Source organism: Pterocles gutturalis, unplaced genomic scaffold (genome assembly GCF_000699245.1).
Source record: "Pterocles gutturalis isolate BGI_N339 unplaced genomic scaffold, ASM69924v1 scaffold4480, whole genome shotgun sequence".
Classification (NCBI taxonomy): Eukaryota; Metazoa; Chordata; class Aves; order Pterocliformes; family Pteroclidae; genus Pterocles; species Pterocles gutturalis.
The window spans coordinates 55,587-75,999 of NW_010143173.1; the positions used below are offsets into that span (position 1 = coordinate 55,587).

At 37.3% G+C, this 20,413-nt stretch overlaps 1 protein-coding gene across 1 annotated transcript in view; it reads left to right on the plus strand.

The window, feature by feature from the left end:
• The window catches only part of RET (ret proto-oncogene), a 41,039-nt gene that overhangs the window by 15,419 nt on the left and 5,207 nt on the right, over positions 1-20,413 (plus strand). The window contains exons 10-17 of the mRNA XM_010084619.1: positions 721-831; positions 4,546-4,665; positions 6,218-6,474; positions 7,621-7,768; positions 11,588-11,695; positions 13,220-13,434; positions 13,543-13,665; positions 17,288-17,358. Of these exons, the coding sequence (XP_010082921.1) occupies positions 721-831; positions 4,546-4,665; positions 6,218-6,474; positions 7,621-7,768; positions 11,588-11,695; positions 13,220-13,434; positions 13,543-13,665; positions 17,288-17,358 (1,153 nt within the window). The remainder of the gene's footprint in view (positions 1-720; positions 832-4,545; positions 4,666-6,217; positions 6,475-7,620; positions 7,769-11,587; positions 11,696-13,219; positions 13,435-13,542; positions 13,666-17,287; positions 17,359-20,413) is intronic.

Consider the following 20,413-nt stretch of genomic DNA (forward strand, 5'->3'; position numbering starts at 1 on the left):
ATGCACTAGGAAGGAAAATGCTGTTAAGTTGGAATGGTCATTCTTGATCTTTTCCCTGGTGAAGTGGAACACAATATATAAAATGCAAGGTACTGAATTGGGTTTGCACCAGTGTAACTGGAGCAGGTGACTTACAGTTTACAAGATAATCTTCTGCGATCATGAACTCAGTCTGGAACACACCAATGTGCCTCTGAGCAGGTATCCCCCAGCAGAGAGACAGGGAGCACAAAAGCAGGGTCTCTGTTGTCTCTATTCTTTGTGGTTTGTAGCAGAGATCTGACAGGTGACAGTACTTTTGACACTTCCAGAACAATGCTTCATGTTGATGCTTTATCCCTTCTACTTGAAGAGAATATGAACTTCATATTCAAATATGTGTGAAATTGTGTAGAGACATCCTTATTTGTGAAAACCACTCTTCAGACTCAAAATGGTCACCTAGCTCTTTTTTTAAGTAATACTCACTGTAACTGCAAGTGACATACCCAAAGAGCTGTCAAAGGCACAGAGCAGAGAATGTAGTGAAAAATATATTCCTTCCAGCTGCTTTTAGCTGTTGTCTTGCCTGTTAGTTCAGCAGATGGTGTTTATAGATATTATAAGTGTTTATTTTAAAAAGTGACCTTTTCTTCAATGTGTCAACATGCACTAAGATGCAATCAGCTTTCCTTCAAAGTCTCATGGTGTCTGTGCAGCTGTCTGTTTCTGCGTTCGCAGGGATCACCACAAACTACTCCACGTGCACCCCGAGTATCAAGACTTGTCCGGATGGCACTTGTGATGTGATTGAGAGCAAAGATCCGTCTGTGTGCCCCCAGGACTGCACAAGTATGGAAATGTTTTAGGATGGGCTTTTCTGTGTCACTGCTGATTGCTGTTCCACTTTCTTGATCCCAGATACCTTTCAAGCTCAACATATTTACCATCTCTGCGTTATCATACCGGCATTTGAATCATACATGAGAGTTAAGGTCACAGGAACTAATCTCGTTCTTTTTTAAGCTAGTCAAACAACACCTATTGACTGATAGTGACAGAAAGATAAAGTTTTCTCAGCAATTCCTATTGTGCTCCCCATGTTAATTCACAGGTAGTGTTTTTTAGTGGAGGTATTTGCTGAAACAAGTATAGGTTTCAGGCAAGTTAATGCCCTATTCCTAAACTTTATCACAATATGATAGAAACCATGCCTATTTGAACTCCAGTTTAAATAAGTAAGAAAAAACTAATTTCAATTTAAAGTAAGTGTGCTTACAGAGAATAATCTGGGGAAATGCACTTGGCCTTATTTGACAGGTGACCATCAAAATGATCGAATGCCTTATCTATTTGAACATACATGCAGAGATTCACATACACAGCATTTATGAAGGAAGAATTGAAATGCATTTGTGTTTTTGTTTGAACACATCTGCCTACATTTTATTCATATACCTGCAAGTTCACAAATCACGCCGAAGATACAAAGATTAGAAAAACAGTGTATTGCACTTGAGTAATTTGAGTCTTCCGTGAGATGACAATTTTTAAGTGGATTTTTTATCTATCAGTATCTAATTCAAGAATAAAGACATAGATGTTTCCTGAATAATTCTTCTGGCTCTGACATTTTATACTCCAAATTTACGTTTTAAAATGGAGTCATAGAGGAATTAGCATTTTCTTACAGGCCAGGACTCATGTTCTTCTATAAAATGAATTAATAAAGGGGCCTCTTTGTGTTTCTTACATGCAAGAACATGATTGTGTATTGTAAATTACTTTTATTACAAAGATAATTATTTCATTAGAGTGAATAAAACAAATCCTCAAAGTGGCAGAAATGCTTGAAGTGAATGCAAGTAACTTCTCTAATCATCTGAAAAGAATTCTTTATTGGTAATAACCAGAAACAGTTGTCATTCAAAAAGTGGAAGTGTTTGTGTCAGAGGCTGCAATGCTAAAACATGTAACGTGCAACATATGCACCATCAGATGTTTTACTCAACAGAAGCCTGAAAGAAATACTGTCGTATTAGATAATAGAAGCAGGCAGGTAAGGCAAGCTCTCAGGATGTTATGTATGCCTTTTTAGTGCCCAACTTGGATAATTTTATATGTGATTGGATGCAATTCAGAACCTGGGCTGGTGCCCAAACGCAGTATATTGACAGAAAAAGAAATTAGTGTGTTTTGGGAGCTCAGATGTACAGGATTACTGTTATATCAGCTTCTACTGGCAGAGAACATTGCTTTGGGAGTGGCAAGCAATAATTAGAAAGCCACAGATCCTCTAAGATCAAGGATATTCTTTAAGTACAGAAAGTTGCTAAAACACTTATTTTTATAGTTCATCTATCATTATGATGGCTATGTACTTGAGTCCAAAAATTGCTTTCTCACACTAACACTATGAATATTACATTCAAGGGCACTCAGCTGAAACAACTGGTGCCGTGGCTGTGCCTATCGAATAGAGGCAACCTAATTGCTTCTAAGCAGGAGACTTTCTTGTACTAAGTAACTGCTTCAGAGCTGGTTGCAGTGTGTGAATCTGGCTAAACATTTGTAAATGACTGATCTTTGTAGGTTCCTCTGAACTTTGTCTTTTTTTCTGATAATGGAAAAAAAACCACAGTGCTTGGGCTTCTATCTTGCTTTGTATGTCTTTGTTTTCAGAAGCAATCAGACATCATCTTTGGTTTTGTCCAACAACCAGTGGTTTTACTTTCTGAATTGTGGTGTGGGATAGGGCCATGTTTTTTCCTGCTTCCAGGAAAGCAGGGAAAGTTCTTTCCCACCACAGGGCAATGGAAACAGCTGATGATTTAAAACAGGAGCAGGTGACACACCACACAAATAAAAACAATATTGATAGCTCTTGCAACTTTCCTACCCGCAATGCGTTGGTGAAAAATATGGTTTGGGGTCTCTGCAATTCGTATAGGAAGCTCCACGTTTCCAGTGTACACCTGCAGTGAAAATGTTCTCCTCGTTTCCCTGCTGTGTAAAACCCCTTTGTCTTCAAATCCCTCACTCAAGAAAAGTTTAGATACAATCTACTCATTCCCTGCTTCCCCCTTCTTCCAGGTCCTCAACCATAGGCAGATATAGATAAATACATATGATTTTTTCTGGAGCTAATGGAAACTTTATTTCATTACCTCTTCATAATAGAGAAAATTGGCTGGTGGGGGGATAATCAAGAAATTTTGGGAACACTCAAACAAGTGTCAGCATTAAGAACAGTGACTCAGCGCAGTCCCTTCCAAAATTAACCAGCTGAGTTGCATACAATTTAGTAGGTGTGGCCTCTCTAGGAAGATGGTCAAAATCTTACGTCCTTGTTTCACTTCTTCTAAAAAAGGATGTTTGCCTTTATGTTGCCAAAAAATATCCTTTTCCTCAATTTGTATTACACATCCAAAGAAATGTAAAGAAACATTCACTCACTCCACTATTGACTTAGATGGGACGGAGGAATATTAGTTGAAATTAAAAGACTGTATTAAAAAAACTTGTTCATCTTTTGAATCCCTTTATGGTTCAGGTGATTCTTCTGAAAGGCAGCTAAATTTGCATAAATTGATTGGTTTCTGTCTATACAATGCTGTTTGTGATTAAAGACAGTTTATAGATGAAAAATGTTACAATTAATGGTTGTTTCTATAATATGCAGAAAAAAAGTTATTTACTTGGAAATACAGTTGCAGTTACTCTGCATGAAGAACGCCTACTTGAAATCAAGAGTAGTTCTGTCTGAGTTGCTGCACTTTTTTCCTAATATTAAACAGTGCGTGTTAAAGAATTCATTTTTTTATCACTTAACACTTGGCACTTACTCTTAGTGCTTTCACTAGGCTATCCCATGGCATTTTACAGATGTGATTAAGTATTGTTGTCTCCATTTGACAACGGAACAAATGATTTCTAGAACAGCATGCTGACTTTTCCAAGGTAAAAGGAAGTTGGCATCAGAACCAGGAATAGAACTCAATCTGTAGACCACTGGTCTCTACCACTGGACTGTGCATCATCTCATGCATAAAAAAAATACATAAGGCAATGGTAGAGAGAGACTGAAATAAGTAGACTAGAGAAGATATTTTAGGGAGAATTTTAAAATGTAAGAAGACCTCACTGATACAGAACTGTAATGCTGTATGAGGTAACTGAGTCACAACATCAATAGTTTGTGGTAGATGTTTGCATTAAATAATGGAATTCTATGTAAGGTTTTAAGGGATACATGAAATTAGGAAAGCATCCCAACTGTGCAATGCAAAAAGAACCACTATATTTTTATTAAAGATTAATTTTAATCCAGAGTCTTCTATAATGGGAATAACTGTTAATCAAGGCTAATTTTTAAGAAGTCCAGGATCTCCTTATTTCAGGATCTCAGAAATTTCAGAATTTAGACTCTTCCCTAATTCTCATGAATCCCTGTCATTATTGCTGCATTGTCCTGCCCTGTCAAATTTCAGATGGAACACTTTTAGCTTTATTTTTTTTTCCTTTAACTACATGTGAGAATCTTCGCTTCTGTCTGTATTTGATTAGGTGGAAACATTATTGGTGGTCATGGGAAAGGCTTTGGAAATCTTGGAATTAGGTCAGGACATGGCATTTGTTACTGCTTCCCAAGACAGAACTGTTATTGTGAGAAGGATGATATCAAGGGTAAGTCTAAACATTATCTGCTGTTCTTGTATTAATCTTTTCCTCTCTTTGTATCTACCATCTGTATATATACAACAATCTAAACTCATGGGCACTTTAATAAGTAATATATTTGGTCAGAGACTACTCATATAAAATTAATTCAGAACTGTCACCTTGACTTCTACTATGGAGCTTGAAAATCTCCAGAGGGGTGTTATTTCTATTCTTGGCTAAAGATTCTTTTTTACCCATTACTACATGACAAACAGGTTGGTTGTCCTTTGATTTCCAGCAACATTTGCACTTCAGTGAGACTCACATAGTATTTGCAAAGACAGCTAGGAGAATTAGAAGAACAACTTCTATTACTTTCAAGTAATTCCAGCCTCCTAATAATTTCTGAAAATCTCAGCTTCAAAATGTCAGAGAGCGCCAGCTCCCATTGTGTTAGAAGGAGGAGTGGATTACTTTTTTCATTGACCTTTGTTTAAACAGAAAAGGTCTACACAGGTGCTTGAAAAAGATTGATGGGGATTAAATATTGTTTGGGGTTTTTTTTAATAATATTTTTATTATTGCTAATAATAAATATAACACAAAGTCTTTTGCATCTTTAAAACTGAATAGTTTGGAATATATCTCAATTTACTCTTTTAAATAGGCATAAGAAGGAAAAAGGGAAGTATAAAGCTTCTTGATTTTGCCTTTTTTGTTGTTTTTTAAATTCTAGACAGATATTGTTATTTCCACTATGTTTCTGAGGTACAGGTTGCAGATGTAGCTACGTTAACTGTGTATCTGAAGTTAGGATTAACTGATGAACAAGAGTGCAAGGACTATATTTTGGATCTCTCAGTTTCTTCGGGAATTGACTCCCTAAGAACGCTGTCTAGTAGCACATAAACTTAAAGAAACTTAGTTTCCAAACTAAGACACCAGAAGCGCTTCTGCAAAAGGGGAAGTACGAAGTGGGGAGGAAAAAACGCCTGTTACTTTAGAAGCAGTTTCAGCATTAGGCAATGTTTTCAGAAATAATTATTTTGTTAAATACAAAGCAGAAATATTCCAAGTCTCCTTATAATCTAAAAAGTTGAATAGAAATATTCTTTAATGTCTAACAAGTGACATAATGAATTAAATTCACATTTGAAGAAGATTTTTGATGGGTTGAAAGGCTCTAACACAAACTGTTGTCTACAAGCAAAATTCAGTCATGTCTCCAGAAAGATAAGTGGTATCAGAAGATCAATATATGATGGGCTGGATCTTAAAGGAGAGTGTCAGAAGTAGCCTAAGTCTATAAAGATAAGGAATATGGGATCAAGCCACCTATCCTTACATTTACACAGTTAGGCAAACAATTACTTGCTGGTGTCCAAAATAAAAACTGAATTGGTAGGTGCAGTGGGCATATTTGAAAAATTCTCAAATTTAATGAAGAATTAGTTCATAGGTTTTCCTAGGTTTTTAAATTATTTTGAGTTCTGTTTCTGTCACACCTCTATGTGTTGTGCACTGCTGAATCAGGAGACAACAAGCAAAGTTCTAAGAAGCTCTTCTTGGTCCACAGAGCAACTATGTGATGACGTGTGCAAGACTGTGATAGCGGGGGCAGTGCTGCTGTCCTTCATAATCTCTGTGCTGCTTTCTTCCTATTTCATCCATCGTTACCACAAGAATTCTCCAAAGCCACCTATTGCCTCTGCAGAAATGACGTTCCGGCGCCCAACCCAGTCCTACCCCATCAGTTACTCTTCCACTAATGTCCGCCGGCCTTCTTTAGATTCCATGGAGAACCAGGTGTCTGTAGACACCTTTAAAATACCAGTAAGCCTGATTGATGTCATTTTCCCTGCTCTTTTTCTATGTCTTTCTTGTTCCTAAATAATGTTGTGTATGCATGCAGAAAATGTAATGGAAATGCAATCTATTAATAGAAATATCCAGCTTAAATAACTAAAACAGAATACATGTGCACAGGCAGGGAACTGAAGATACTTAATGAGTAATCTGATAAACCATATATTCTTCTGTTTTTGTTATGGTTTAATACAATGTGGCATCTTAGGACTACTTTAAGCCAATGTTTTTTTCTAAAATCAATGCTACATTTGACAGCAGCGTGGTTTTGCTTTGTCCAGTTAAATCAGTAGGTCTGTAGTCTCTATGATGAGGCATAGTATCACAACAAGGGTAAGTTGTAAACAAAACAGACTGTAGGCAATCAGCTGGAGTGTGAGTTTTACCCACATTTTAAGGATTTTTGCCCAGTCACCCTATCATACCTTTAGTCTAGTTTTTTTCTGTGTTATATCATATACTATCCAGGATTCCCACCAGCTGATGCTTTTTCATAGACCAGCACAGTAGAGAAATGCTGCCACTTTGTATGAGATCTGTGGCAACATCAAATAGATGTTATAGTTTTAGGTATTAAAGTCTTCACAGACCTTGTTCTCTGTTTGCTTTAATTTCTTGTCTGGTTTGTATATCTTTATCATTTTGCAACCATAAGGCTTAGTAAAACTAATTTCATAAGAGGAGGTTTGTTGTCTCTGATGAACTCTTAAGGGAAAGCCTTATTGCATGAGTAAAAACTAATTTACTTCTCTGTGAAGTCCCAGGTCACATATTCATAATTATTGTGAAAGCAAGCATTTATCCTGTATCACTTCGTGTTTCATTTGTATCCAGTTTCCCAGACCTGTAAATATAATCCGTTATCCGTAGAGTACATGTACAGCCTGTTTTGAAGTAGGTGATTTCAAGGTAGCAGAAAAACAGTTTCAAAATACCTAGAGATTCAGAAGCTTTTATAGGAATGCACTGATATTGATAAAAAGAGCAACCAAACTTTGTACATCAAACTACCTGCTCCTGAAGAGGGTTCCCCTATTGAACAGTAATGCTTCAGGTGCAGCTAGCCACTCCTTCTCTTGCTTCATCTTATAGAGTTCCTTTTCGCTCCTGCAGGAAGATCCAAAGTGGGAATTCCCTCGGAAGAACCTTGTTTTGGGCAAGACTCTTGGAGAAGGTGAATTTGGAAAGGTTGTCAAGGCAACAGCATTCCGACTCAAGGGAAGAGCTGGCTATACCACTGTGGCAGTGAAAATGCTAAAAGGTACATTCACCTGTGTGTCTGAGATTATTTGAAAACTATTTGTTGTAACCTCGGAATGGATTTTAAGAGGGGCTAGCATTAAAGTCAGCTAAAACCAACCATTGTCACAGCCTTCATTTTTCCAGCATTATGTTATATTCTGACAAATTTCTTGCTTTAGGAGTTAGCATCACATTGATTTAAGTACTTTCCACAAATTCTAATTCATGATATGCAAGGAGCCTCTGACTTAACATCACAAATGTATTTAATTTTGTTTGGCATTGATGGAAATATTGCAAGGGCTTATTAAAGCTTTTTCTTCTTTTTTTTTTTCCTCTTCCTGTTTTTGTTTTTTTTTTTGACAAAGCTTTTTAAGTCAAACGTCTTATAATCATGTCAAGAGACATAATAGGCTTATTAAGTAACTCTTCTGATTGAGAATTCCACCTGCTTTTATACTTTGTGATCTGCTTTTCAGTTACTAGGAGCTCTGCCAAACTGGCTTGAATAGCCTGGTGCTGTCTCCTGGTGTCTTGAGTTTTCCCTAGGACTTTAAAGCTAGGGGAAAAAAAGTATGCCTAGATAATATTGAGATGATAACGTGAGACCTCGAGTTCTTGTCCCCATCTCTTTTCAGTAGTTTTCAGCCCCAAATATACCTGCTGCTTTCCCACATAGAAATTGTAGTGAAAGAAAAACTTGAAGAAATTAATGTTTTTGCTTGGTCTCTGAACTAGTAAGTCTCCAGTAATACTGTACACTTTAGGTGGAAGCTGTTGTAATGCATGGCTTTTGCCACTTTTACAGTTATATATATGAGTACAGATTTTACATATCTAATGTCTGAGCCTAGTTGCTGCTAAGGACTTCACTAGACATGCAATGATAGTGAAAGAAGTCAGTGGAAATGCTTAAACCAGTTCCTTCAGAAGGCAATTTATTCACCACAGCCTGAAAGGTGAAATAGATATGAAAACGGTGTCCTTCTCTGTCATCTTGTGTACTAATTGTACTAATTCATATGTGCATGTACCCCCTGCATATTAGGCACCTAGGAACATAATTAGGCACCTAGAACCATATGAGACAAAGAGGGGAAGCAACCTTCATAAAGGCTTATGGATGCAATAAGATTCCTTTAGGTGGGCTGCTAGCTTTAGCTGAATGACCTCAACCATTCACTACTGCTTATAAGTAAAAACATGTAATTATATGAAAATGTTGTGCTACTAATTACCATTTCTATTATATGCAAGGTTGGTTTAAAAAAAAAAAAAACAACCAAACAAACACCACATCATCTGCTGCTTGAGAGCAAAGATGCTGCATATCCCCTCATTTTATTGAAGAAAGAAATGCATTATGAAGTGTATGCCTGCATTGCAAGAGGTTCAGTGAAGAATAGGTCATACAGAGCAAATTTAGGAACTAAGTATTTTCAGAAGTGAAGACTAGTTAACCGTTACTTGTCATGCTCAAGTATGATATATACCTGTGTATCATTACCAATAGAATAGTCTTAGTAATAATTTCATTTCATATTTATTTGTGCACTTCGTGTCACTGATTTTCTAGCACATTTTCATCAACAACAGGCGACTGAGGTAAGATTCTAAGCCACAGTGGTAAAAATGTTGTTTTTACTTGCAGATGATTTAACATTCTGCTTTCCCTAACTATTATGAAGGAAATAATTGACAGATTTGATAATGTGAAGGAGTAACCTTTTATTTTAAGCACTGTATTTTAATAAATTTATCTTACATTTACAGTAATACTTCAGGTTCTAATGAATTACTTTGCAGATAGTCACACGAAACTCCATTTTCCAACTTGACTGTGGAGAAGATTTGTTATTCTGCAAATATTTATCTGTTCTTGGTTTAACTTTACTGTTAACACATGACAACTCAAGTATAAGAAACATCGCATTAGTCCACGGTGGTCTTCATAGTACTGTCAGGAAGGACAGTTATTTTGGATCAGGCCTACATCACCTGTTCTTTCCCTGTAACAGATGCAAAGGGGGTAATTGTCCAAGTATTAGCGACTCTACACTGCCTGATCTTTAAAAGAGAATGGTATGTGTACTAGCATGTTAATGGAGAAAGCCTCTTGCCTTTGGCATAAAAGCTATCTCCAGCCTGAGCTGTGTAGATGGACATGATCTGTGGTTGAGAATGGACCAGGGTAGGACTCTCCCTCCTTTGTCAACTTGTTGTTATGTACTGGGGAGGGAACAAGGGGCAGTAAGTAATTAGCTGAGCCAAAGCAGTCTTGGAGCTATGGATGGAGGTTTAAAGGAACAGAGGGATGATTTTTTCAGACCATTATTACCAGTTCTCTCATATGAATTAAATCTAACCTCCTGCATGATACAAATGCCCTCATTACTATCAAATTAAAGGGGAAAACACCAACCAATATGTAAGTAGACATTATTTGCAATTTGTAAAACAAGGGGCATAAAGCTTCAGAGCCAGTTGTCTCCGTTTGTGCACTATCAGAGGTAGTTAGTTTTCCCAGCAGGCAAGCAGACATTGCACATGGGGAACTTTGTCCTGTTCTTGCACATGCTACACAGTTCCAGAGCTAGAAAAACTGGACTTTCTCAGAGGCATTAAGCTGATGTTGTTCATTTTTGTTCTACATAAATGCATATTTTTTGTAGTTCCTATCAGTAGTGAGAGACCGTCTGATCTTGCACTGCCTGGGTTGGAAGACTCTGAAGTTTGAGTGGAGGTTCAGACTATAAGATAATATATGACAGATCAAACATATAGTACCAATACAAACATACAGTAGAACTAAATAAAAAATTATCATGACCAGGGTAAACTATTAACACACGTATTTTAAATAAGTATGTACATAAACCCTTTTGTGCTTACAGCTTTTACGGAAAAACATACGGTATGGTACCAAAGATCAGAAGCTGAGCTTGCTTTTCATTAGCGTTAAGTAAAGATGATCACACACTTGTCAACTGCCCAGTAATAACACACTGTAGAACTATCCAGGGAGGTTCTGTGTGTCAGAGAGATTAAGGATGAGGCCGAAAAAAGGCTATCTTTGATCTGTGGTATCTTTATGACTAAAGGTCTCCTTCAAGCCGCAGTGCGTTCAAAGGGGAAGTTTGTCAAAAGAATTCTGCAAAAACAAAATGCTTGAAAGGCTAAGAAAGCCTCTAGGGGCTATATATTGTTATATGATTCCCACTGAGATCAGCAAAGTCTGTATACATGTCTCCCAGTAGAATCAATCTGAATTGTATGTTTACCTTCTGAACTGTGAATCTGGATGTGTACTACAAGTGTAAGCCAGTAGATTAGTGGATTTTTACTCCATCAGAAAATTTATTTAGGAGGAGGAGGGCTATATCATGGGAGTTAACTGAGCAAGTCTTTTTTGTTTGATCAACATAAAATCTTGGTTTTCTTATGCTTCTGAAGCTTTGAGTGCACTGATTCACCCTAAAATGTTGCTTTAGAACACTAGAAAAGGTCTGTAATAATTTCATGGCATCTTCAAGACATTACAGACTCTGGTCCTGACTCTTGGCTGACCTACTCTTTCTGTAGTCATTTTTATCAGGGCACAGTGATGATTAGAGCAGGTTAGCAATCCAGAACAGCAGCAGTCCCATACTTGGTTCTGATATGAATGATTGCAGGACAGTGGAGATGGCGCAGTTTCTCTCCAGTGGGGAGGTACGGAGTTTTCCAACCTCTTGCTAATTCCAGGAGAAATGGTTGATCTCATACTGCAGACAGTACCTAGAGAACTCTTGAGTAATGCTTTCCTAACCATAACTGTGTGTTTTGACACTTTCTGCAGAAAATGCTTCCCAGAGTGAGCTGCGAGATCTACTTTCAGAGTTCAACCTTTTGAAACAGGTGAACCATCCTCATGTCATCAAACTTTATGGAGCCTGCAGTCAAGATGGTAACTATTAGAAGCTCATTATTAAGATGAAAACATCAAGCAAGAAAATAAAGAGCAGTTTCTTGATGGGTTTGGGCTGCTGCTTAATAATTGCTGAGCACCTTTTAAATTTGCTGCTGGCAGAAAAAATGAGGGACATATAAGAAAAGCAATGTTTGAAGAGAAGGAGAAATGCTGATTCAGTGTAATACAGAATTCTTCCTGTGGTTTTCTTCAATACACATTTTGATTCTGAAGCCATTTCAAATTTTGATTCTTCCATTCAATATATATTTTTATATTATGTTGATGCTCAGTAAGTGTTTTCAAATATGGGTTATATTTAAAATGTAATGGGGTTTTCATTGTTGTTATTCATACGAAAACAATGCTTTGAGGCCTGAGACGGGGAGTGAGATCTCCTTTGAAAAAAAGAACAAACAAAAAAAGACAACTGCAGATCCTTTTGTTAAAATATAGTTGGATAGTTAGATTCATACTCAGTTCTCATCCTCTGTCACAAAACTATTGTCTCCTTCTTGTGAAATATTTGCTAAAAGCCACAGTCATTGACAGGTGTATTTCAAGGGAGAAAATTTTCAGACACATGTATTATAAACGGCCAATGAAGCAAATTTTCACTGTTGTGCATACGAATTGATGTGAAAAATTTCTGTTCATGTTAAATGAAGTTGCTTGGCAACATCCTCTTCCGTTTGCATCTGTAATTATGCAGCCTAAAATCACAGTATACGTGTTGCAACCCTGGGCGAAGGCCTGCCTTCTTTGCCCGCATGGTTCTGTTGCAAGTGGCACTTTTAGTTGTAGACAGAGAAAATAATTCAGGACTGAGTCATCTCTGACGCTTAGTAAGGTAATGAACCAGCAGGGCGGGATTTTTTTTTTTTTTCAGTACAATGTATTTTTTCATCCCAAAGGAAATGAATTGTTTCTGAGTCACAGGCTTTTAATAAATATCAAGTTAATTCATTAGCATATGGGGTGGGAGGGCTTTGATATAGCAGACAAATGTATTTAGCATTAAAGCACTGAGTGGATATTATTCATGTGGGAAATGGGGAGGAGAAAGTAATGGATTGGAATGTCAGAATGTTTCTAAGTGCTCTGAAAAGGACCTTAAATACAACACTGGAATTTGCACATGATTTATGAGCTCACTATCACACACTCCAGAAAAGTATTTTAATTTTTTTTTTGAAGTTTCTCTAAGTTAGGCTGTTTCACAGACCTGTTTGTAAGAAGATTGTCTATTTTTTAGGCTCAAATTACCTAGATGAAGGAACATAGGCAAAAGCCTGAATTATGCTTTGATCTAGGCTGAAACTCACTCACTCGGCATAGAAGATGTATGCTAAAAATATCCTATCATTCCATGGCTCATTCAGTGCCTTTTACGTAAGGGCCAGAGGTGACTGGAGCCTCTGACTGTTCAAAACAATTTGTTGATTAGAAGAGACTTTTTTGAAAAAAATTAAAATGGTTATCTATTAATTGTTTACTTACCAGTGTGTGTGTTTATTTCAGGCCCGCTGTATTTAATTGTGGAATATGCTAAATACGGCTCCTTGCGCAGTTTTCTCAGGGAAAGTCGAAAAGTAGGACCAAGCTATGTGGGTAGCGATGGCAACAGAAATTCAAGTTATTTGGATAACCCTGATGAGAGAGCCTTAACAATGGGAGATCTGATATCATTTGCATGGCAGATATCACGAGGAATGCAGTACCTTGCAGACATGAAGGTAGGGCAATATAATAGTGATCTAAGCACGTCCCTGAGATAGATGGACATGTCAGCAGTTGGTTCCTCCACAAGAAGCATAAACATTATTGTTGGTTTCTTCCAAAAGCTTGTCCATCGTGATTTAGCAGCCAGAAACGTATTGGTGGCAGAAGGGCGCAAAATGAAGATTTCCGATTTTGGCCTCTCCCGTGATGTATATGAAGAAGATTCATATGTCAAGAGGAGCAAGGTACAGTGTATATTAAGAACAGTAGTGGGAATTATTACCTAATCAAGAGAATGAATTTATTCTGCAGGACTTGAGCACAGAAGAAATAGATAATAGCTATTTTTTCAATAACTTGGAATAATTCTCTATTTTAAAGGAATAAAAAATAAAGATGAAGCAAAATTATGAGCTTAATCGGTGGGACAGATATGTAAATAGAAAGATGTGTAAAAAATGTATCATATTTAAGTCACTGTTACCTCCTCTACCTCTTTTTGTTGACTTATCAACAAAACCAATTTATTTCTAATATGTAAAAAAATAAAAGTAAAAGAAGGGTCATAATTATGATAATGGCCTTGGAGCATCTGACATGGAAGGAGAGGTGTAGCCTGGAGAAAAGAAGGCTCAGGGGGATCTTACCGTTGTATATAAATACCTGATGGGAGGGAATAAAGCGAAAAGAGCCAGGCTCTTCGCAGTGTGGCCCAGTGACAGGACAAGAGGCAATTGGTGCTATTTTAAATATGAAAAATTCCATTTAAAGAAATGAAATAACTTTTTTTACCGTAACAGTGTTCGAACACTGGAACAGGATGCCCAGAACTTGGCTGGAAATGGTCTCAAGAACCTGCTGTGGCTGATGCTGCTCTGAGCAGAGGGGTGAGGTCCCTGCCCACCTCAGCGGTTCTGTGATCCTGTGAAAAGTTGCAAGACAATATGTAAAGAGTAGGATGAAATCTGCTGGTTTTTAAAAGCAATGTGCCAAACAGTCTGTAATAAATTATTTCTTTTTCTAAAGGACAGAGTGTTCACACAGGATGCTTAAAAATAACATGTGTTTTCTTAATGCAGATACAGAAGAATTACACCTTTTTTCATTGCAAGAGTTTTTAACCATTAACCTTTTTACAGGTAGAGGGCAGCCCATTTTTAAATGACGTGGGCCCTTTCATTTATCCAGCTCCTCGTCACACTGCTTGAAAAAACCAAAACTCCATCATTTTTCTCTGTTTCTCTTCCTATTTATAATTAAAAATATAAACAAAAAAAAAATTGAAAAACATGCAGAAAATTTCTATGAAGATCCTAATTTCAGGTATTATCACATCTATGCAGAAGACTTGAAGCAAAGGCCTCCTACAAATACTTCCAAATGTATGAAAGATACCAAATCTTAATCAAAATGGTACATAACAGGTCAGGATAGGTTAGGTGCTAATGCTACCTGCCAGAGGTTATTTAAAGCAATTCTATTTTGCCTGCCACAGCAAATTATTGTCAGGAGCATAGATACAGTTCTGTCTGCTCGCAGTGCTCATGGCAGGATTGAGGACATGGGGATGTTTCACCTGTAAGACTGTGCAAAGGAAATTTGGTAGAAAGACAAGTTGTTGAGTTACATCACTGCTTCCCTGAAAAGAAAAGTCTTAGTCTGAAAGCATAATAACTTTGAGACTAAGAAGTTAAGGCTTGTTATTTATTTTTTCTTGTAAAAAATTCTGCCAAATGCAGCAAGCCAAGTCCTGCTTTCTGCCTGTTTGCATCCACATGTCACTGACATCAGCAGAACTTTTACAAGTCAACCCCAGGCCAGACTGTGATGTTCACTAACACTACTTTCTGTTGACTCTAAGATGAGTAGCATTGGTTCAGTTCCCCCCACGACTTAATACAAAAGAGTTGCCAACAGAATTTTTTGTGTGTGAAAATTTTAGAATTTTATGAAAAGATTTCCATAAATACTGTGAATTTTTAGTTCAGCTTTCCCTGTTTTTTCGAGCCAGTTTGTGTGAAAGTTTCCTAAGTCAAAATAAGTTGCGAAGGAAAAAAAAACCTTTTGGAAGACATGATCATATGTAGAAGGGCTTTGCCACGTTCATTTAGCTATCTTCTGCTGTATGTGTTTTACATTGATCTGTACCAGTTGCTCTGTATTTTTAGAATGATGCATTTACATAAAGGCTGCTCATTTTATCTGGCGGGATGTTGATGTACTGAATGGATATTTTCTCTTTACTTCTGAGACATTTGTTGCTGTAGTATTATTCAGAGCCTAACAAGCATCTGTCTGCTTGCATAGGAACACAAGAAAATAAAAATTTGAGAGGAAGTTTCAAATCCTACTGAAACAGTTGTTGCATATATAAATTAATTTAATGAGAAAAAGAAGTAAGGCATACGATGCTAGCGATATTGTGAAGGTTATGAAACATCTTGGAAATTTTGCAAAGCAAAAAACCAAATTTTCTCAGATTTAATCAGCGAATCACTGCCAGTCTGTCCTGGTTTCGGCTGAGTTAACTTTCTTCATAGTAGCTAGTAAGAGGCTGTGTTTTGGACTTGTGCTGAGAAGGCTGATAACATGCTGATGTTTATAGTTGTTGCCAGGACAGTCAAGGACTTTTCAGCTTCTCTGCTGTGCCAGTGTCTGCAGGTACAGGAAGAGCTACAAGGGAGCAGAGCCCCAGTTACTGATTTATGATTTGACCTTAGGTTTAGGACTGAGACTCAAATTGGCCAGTGGTATATTCCATATCATGCACGTCATGCCCAGGATATAGATGAGGGTCTGCCTAGAAGTTCTTCCTGCCCTCTCTCTCAGGGTTGTCTCTCGCTCTCTCGGTTAGCTCTTGCTCTCTCGGACACTTGGGCTATTATCTCTTCTCTGGGATTACAGTCTCAGGACTTTCTTTGCTCTGGGATCGTTAGCTAGGAATGGGCTTAGCCTCAGTCATGGTGAGCAGCTGCACTGTGTATCACTCATTGTTTGCATACTATTTTTACATAAAACTCATATGTTTGCATATTATTTTTACTATTATTATTATAATAATCATTATTTTCAAATTTATTGTAGTTTAGTTATATAATTGTTCTTATCTCAACCCACGAGTCTCTTTTCCCTTTACCTCTTTAATTTTCTCCCGCATGTCCTGGAGGGGGGAGGGTGAGCAAGTGGCTGTGTGGTGTTTGGCTGCCAGCCAGGTTAAACTGCAGCACAGTGGAAAGTACCAACTTGTAGGTTCAATATAGTAACCAGTAACCCAATATGACTGTCCAGGTTCTGAAACCACAGGTATCTTAACATCAAGGTGCTTACATTTATGGATCATCCCTGATATAAATGAGACAGCTCTTCCTCTTTAATCATCATTCCCCATAATTTTTTGCATTTGCACATTTCCCAGAACCAATGGGGTGTATCCTGTTAGAAGACAGACATTCATGTTTCATAGAATCATAGAATGGCTAGGGTTGGATAGGACGTTAAAGATCATCAAGTTCCAACCCCCCTGCCATGTTTGAAGAATGTAACTCTTTGGATGATGCTCTTTGTTAAGAGGAAAGCCAAGTTTATCTGACTTAAACTGGTGACTATCTGGTAAAAAAAACATTTCATCTTATTGTACTTAATTAGATTACTGAAGTGTGTGGGATGAAATGAATGAGTGATTTAAAAAACTCTTGCAATTGTTGTCCTCACTGTTTTTCTTATGAAATGCCAAATCATTCACTCCACTGGAAAATTATTAGAGTATGGATAAGTTATCTGTTACAGTTTTAAAGATAAATACCTTGGTTTTCTACTCAGAAACTTAATTTGCTGAACAGTAATTGCATTACTTTTTTTTCCTCCTAGGGTCGTATACCTGTTAAATGGATGGCCATAGAGTCCCTGTTTGATCATATCTATACAACACAAAGTGATGTGTAAGTGTAAATTCTTGCATTCTTTATGTTTTATGGATTTGTTTAAGGAGATGAGGGAGGCAGCACAACAAGGTACGTAGTAGCCAAAGCTGTAACACTCTTAGAAAGAGACGTGAAGAACACAGCCTGGATGACACCAGCAGCTGTCAATGATACATAAGTTTTTGCTGTTAAATTAAATCTGAAGAAAATATTATCAGAGGTGTTTAGACACATGATTCCTTTTGAAATCAACAAGGGTTGGATCTGTTCATGTGATGTGGTTGCCTTTGAATACATAGGCACGAATTACTAGTCTTTGTTAAAGACAGTGGTTGTACCCGAACTTCTGAATTCCTGTCCACTGGCTGGCAGGTGAGGGATGAGGTGGGAATCAGGGAAGAAGAACTTAATGCCTGGCCTCACTCCTATTGAAATCAATGACAAAACTCCAATTAATTTTAATGACAGCCAGATCAGACCTTAGGTGAATAGTCCAGTTCCAGTGCCAAGATACAAGTTCATTTGCATGATTAAGGAAACCTGAGATCCTGAGGATGGATATGCTCCTTCCCCACCTGGAATGATTAGATGCCAAAGCAACCGTATCTAAGCTGTTTTCATGTCTGATGAGCAAAGAAACAGGCAGAGGAGTGTTTGTATACATTTAACTCAGGATCAGATACTTTCTTTTTCTCTGGGATGAATGATGCTTGTGACTAGTCACCAGGCAGACACTGTAAAACTAAGTATTTGTTTAGGAGAAAAAAAACTCTAAGGGACTGCAAAAGCAGCAGTACTTATGCCTGATTTTCTGCTGGGTAGCATTTTGATACCTTCCAAGTTTCTCTTGAAAGAGAATCTAACTAAAGTAATGTTTTGATTAAACTCAAGTGGAGTAAAACATACCAGTCTCCATGACCCTTCACTTTGGGGGAAAAGACTTTGATAATAGCAGTATGTGCAAATAGGGACCTTTTGATTTTACTTCTAAAATTATTTGCATTCAGTTTTTACTCTTCTCTCTGCATGTCAGAGCAATTTTAGTGAAATAAGATATTTTGCTTGCCTTGGATATTCCTTACAAAATGAATTTCCAAAATATTGTAATTTACTTTGTTTCACTTGGAGTAAGAAAAGAAAAAATATTGGGGTAATTCTCGGGAGAATGTTACTTTTACTTAGGTCTCCCTACAGGTTTTTCTGGGTCTCTTTTTATTTTCCTCAGAGTATTCATTGTGCTGACAATTACTTTTCCCAGAGAATTGTTAAAATTAGTTTCAAAACTTCTTAGCATATTTTAAAAACTTCTTAGCATATTTTTAATTTCTTCGTTTTCTGCAAAACAGATTTGTCACTATGGTTTGGGGCCAGAACAGATTGTGTTGTCATGTAACTGCCTCTTTGATTGTTGATTGATCTTCTGGATCCAATACCATTCCTCCCTGTTTGCTTTCCTGATGGGCTGTTATTAAGCCCAGGAGACCGTCTCTTGTACAATGCCACGCAGAGATTGCCCAGCTGGTGTCAAGCAAGCTAGCTCAGAGCCCTGGACAGTATGCTGGTGCCGTGTAGCTTTACTGCTTCCCAGATCTGAATTAGCACCTCAGTGTAAAGCCATGCTGATTTACCAGCTTTCTTGGAGATGCATCAGGTATTCTTCACAGAGCACTGCATTGTGCTTTGTACGTCTGCTTCAATACAATGCCATAGAAGTCTGTCTGCAGCTCTTACATGGTGCCTCTGACTCACTGGTGAGGTCACCTTCACTGCTCATGTCATTATACAGGAAGCAATCTAGGAGTGTTTTATAGAGCTCCTAATTTAGCCAAGTCCCTACAGAACAGCACTGAGACACGCAAAGACAGTAGCAAAGCAAATCCTCTCCTGTGCTAGATTCCATGGCTGCCATTCCAACAGCAGCAAACTGATAAAGGAATTACTTTTTTGTAGCACTGATTGTTACTTTATATAATTACATTCACTGTAAATACTATTTTATGAATATTCTTTGTTGTTTGTGGTGAAGGAATTATATTTTAGGTGAACATATCTATTAATATACTCAACAACCATTCCACTATGCTCCTTTTTTCTGATACTTTATGTTTCTATTTTCCAGCCTCTTTCTGCTAAAGCCTTTCTATGTAATTAGTGGTTAGCAGTGCTTAATAGCAGTACCACTTGCCAGTATTTACAAAATCCCCTTTTGCTTCAGAGGTCAATGACATCAGTGGAAAGCTAGCCCACTGTCTTCCTCTTCACGTTATATTTTTCTTTTCTGGCTTTTTCTGATCACATTTTTATTCAGCAATAACCATAGCACAATGGGATATTTTTCATTGTCCATTTCTCCTCCGATAGTACTTAATTTGTAAATTATTTGAAAGCTTTGCAGCATTCTACAGCATTCTATTCTAATATACCCATTTACTAAATAACTTTAATTAAGAAATTACTCATCTGATCCCTCCTTCCATATTCTGCAAAATTCCTCTTAAACAGAAGAGGTGGATTTTAAAAATAAACCCTGCCATGCTACAAAGTTTATTTGAATTAATCATAGACAGAATTATAACCTGATGGCAGAGCATAATTGGCTTCAAAAGGGGTATGAGGAGGTATATTAACAAAGTATATGAAAATGCTATAAATATTCATTAGCTTTCAAGAATGGGGAGAGTGATTAAAAATTAATTCAATGAAAGGCATCAAGGAGAAAAACTGCAGCATACTACTTAGGCATGAGATTCAGTTTGGCTTCTCTGCCTATTTTGGAAGTTTTATTGCTGTACTTTTGGGGTTACCATTGTTCTTTAAAATGTGAGGAGCACAGGTGGAATGTAGTCAGATAGGAGGTGAGGTTTGTGGCTAAGATTCTGAGAGGGAGTTTTCAAAGGGAATTAGACACTGCTGTTTGGTTTGGCATTAGGTGTATAACACTTCCTAAAATCTTCTTAAAAGTGCAGTTTTTAAAGAAATTACCCAATGATGAGAGCACAAAAGCTAACATTTGTCATAAATTGTATGTAATTTTGCTTCCTGTTACATCCCATTGAGTATCCCCTTTGAGTGA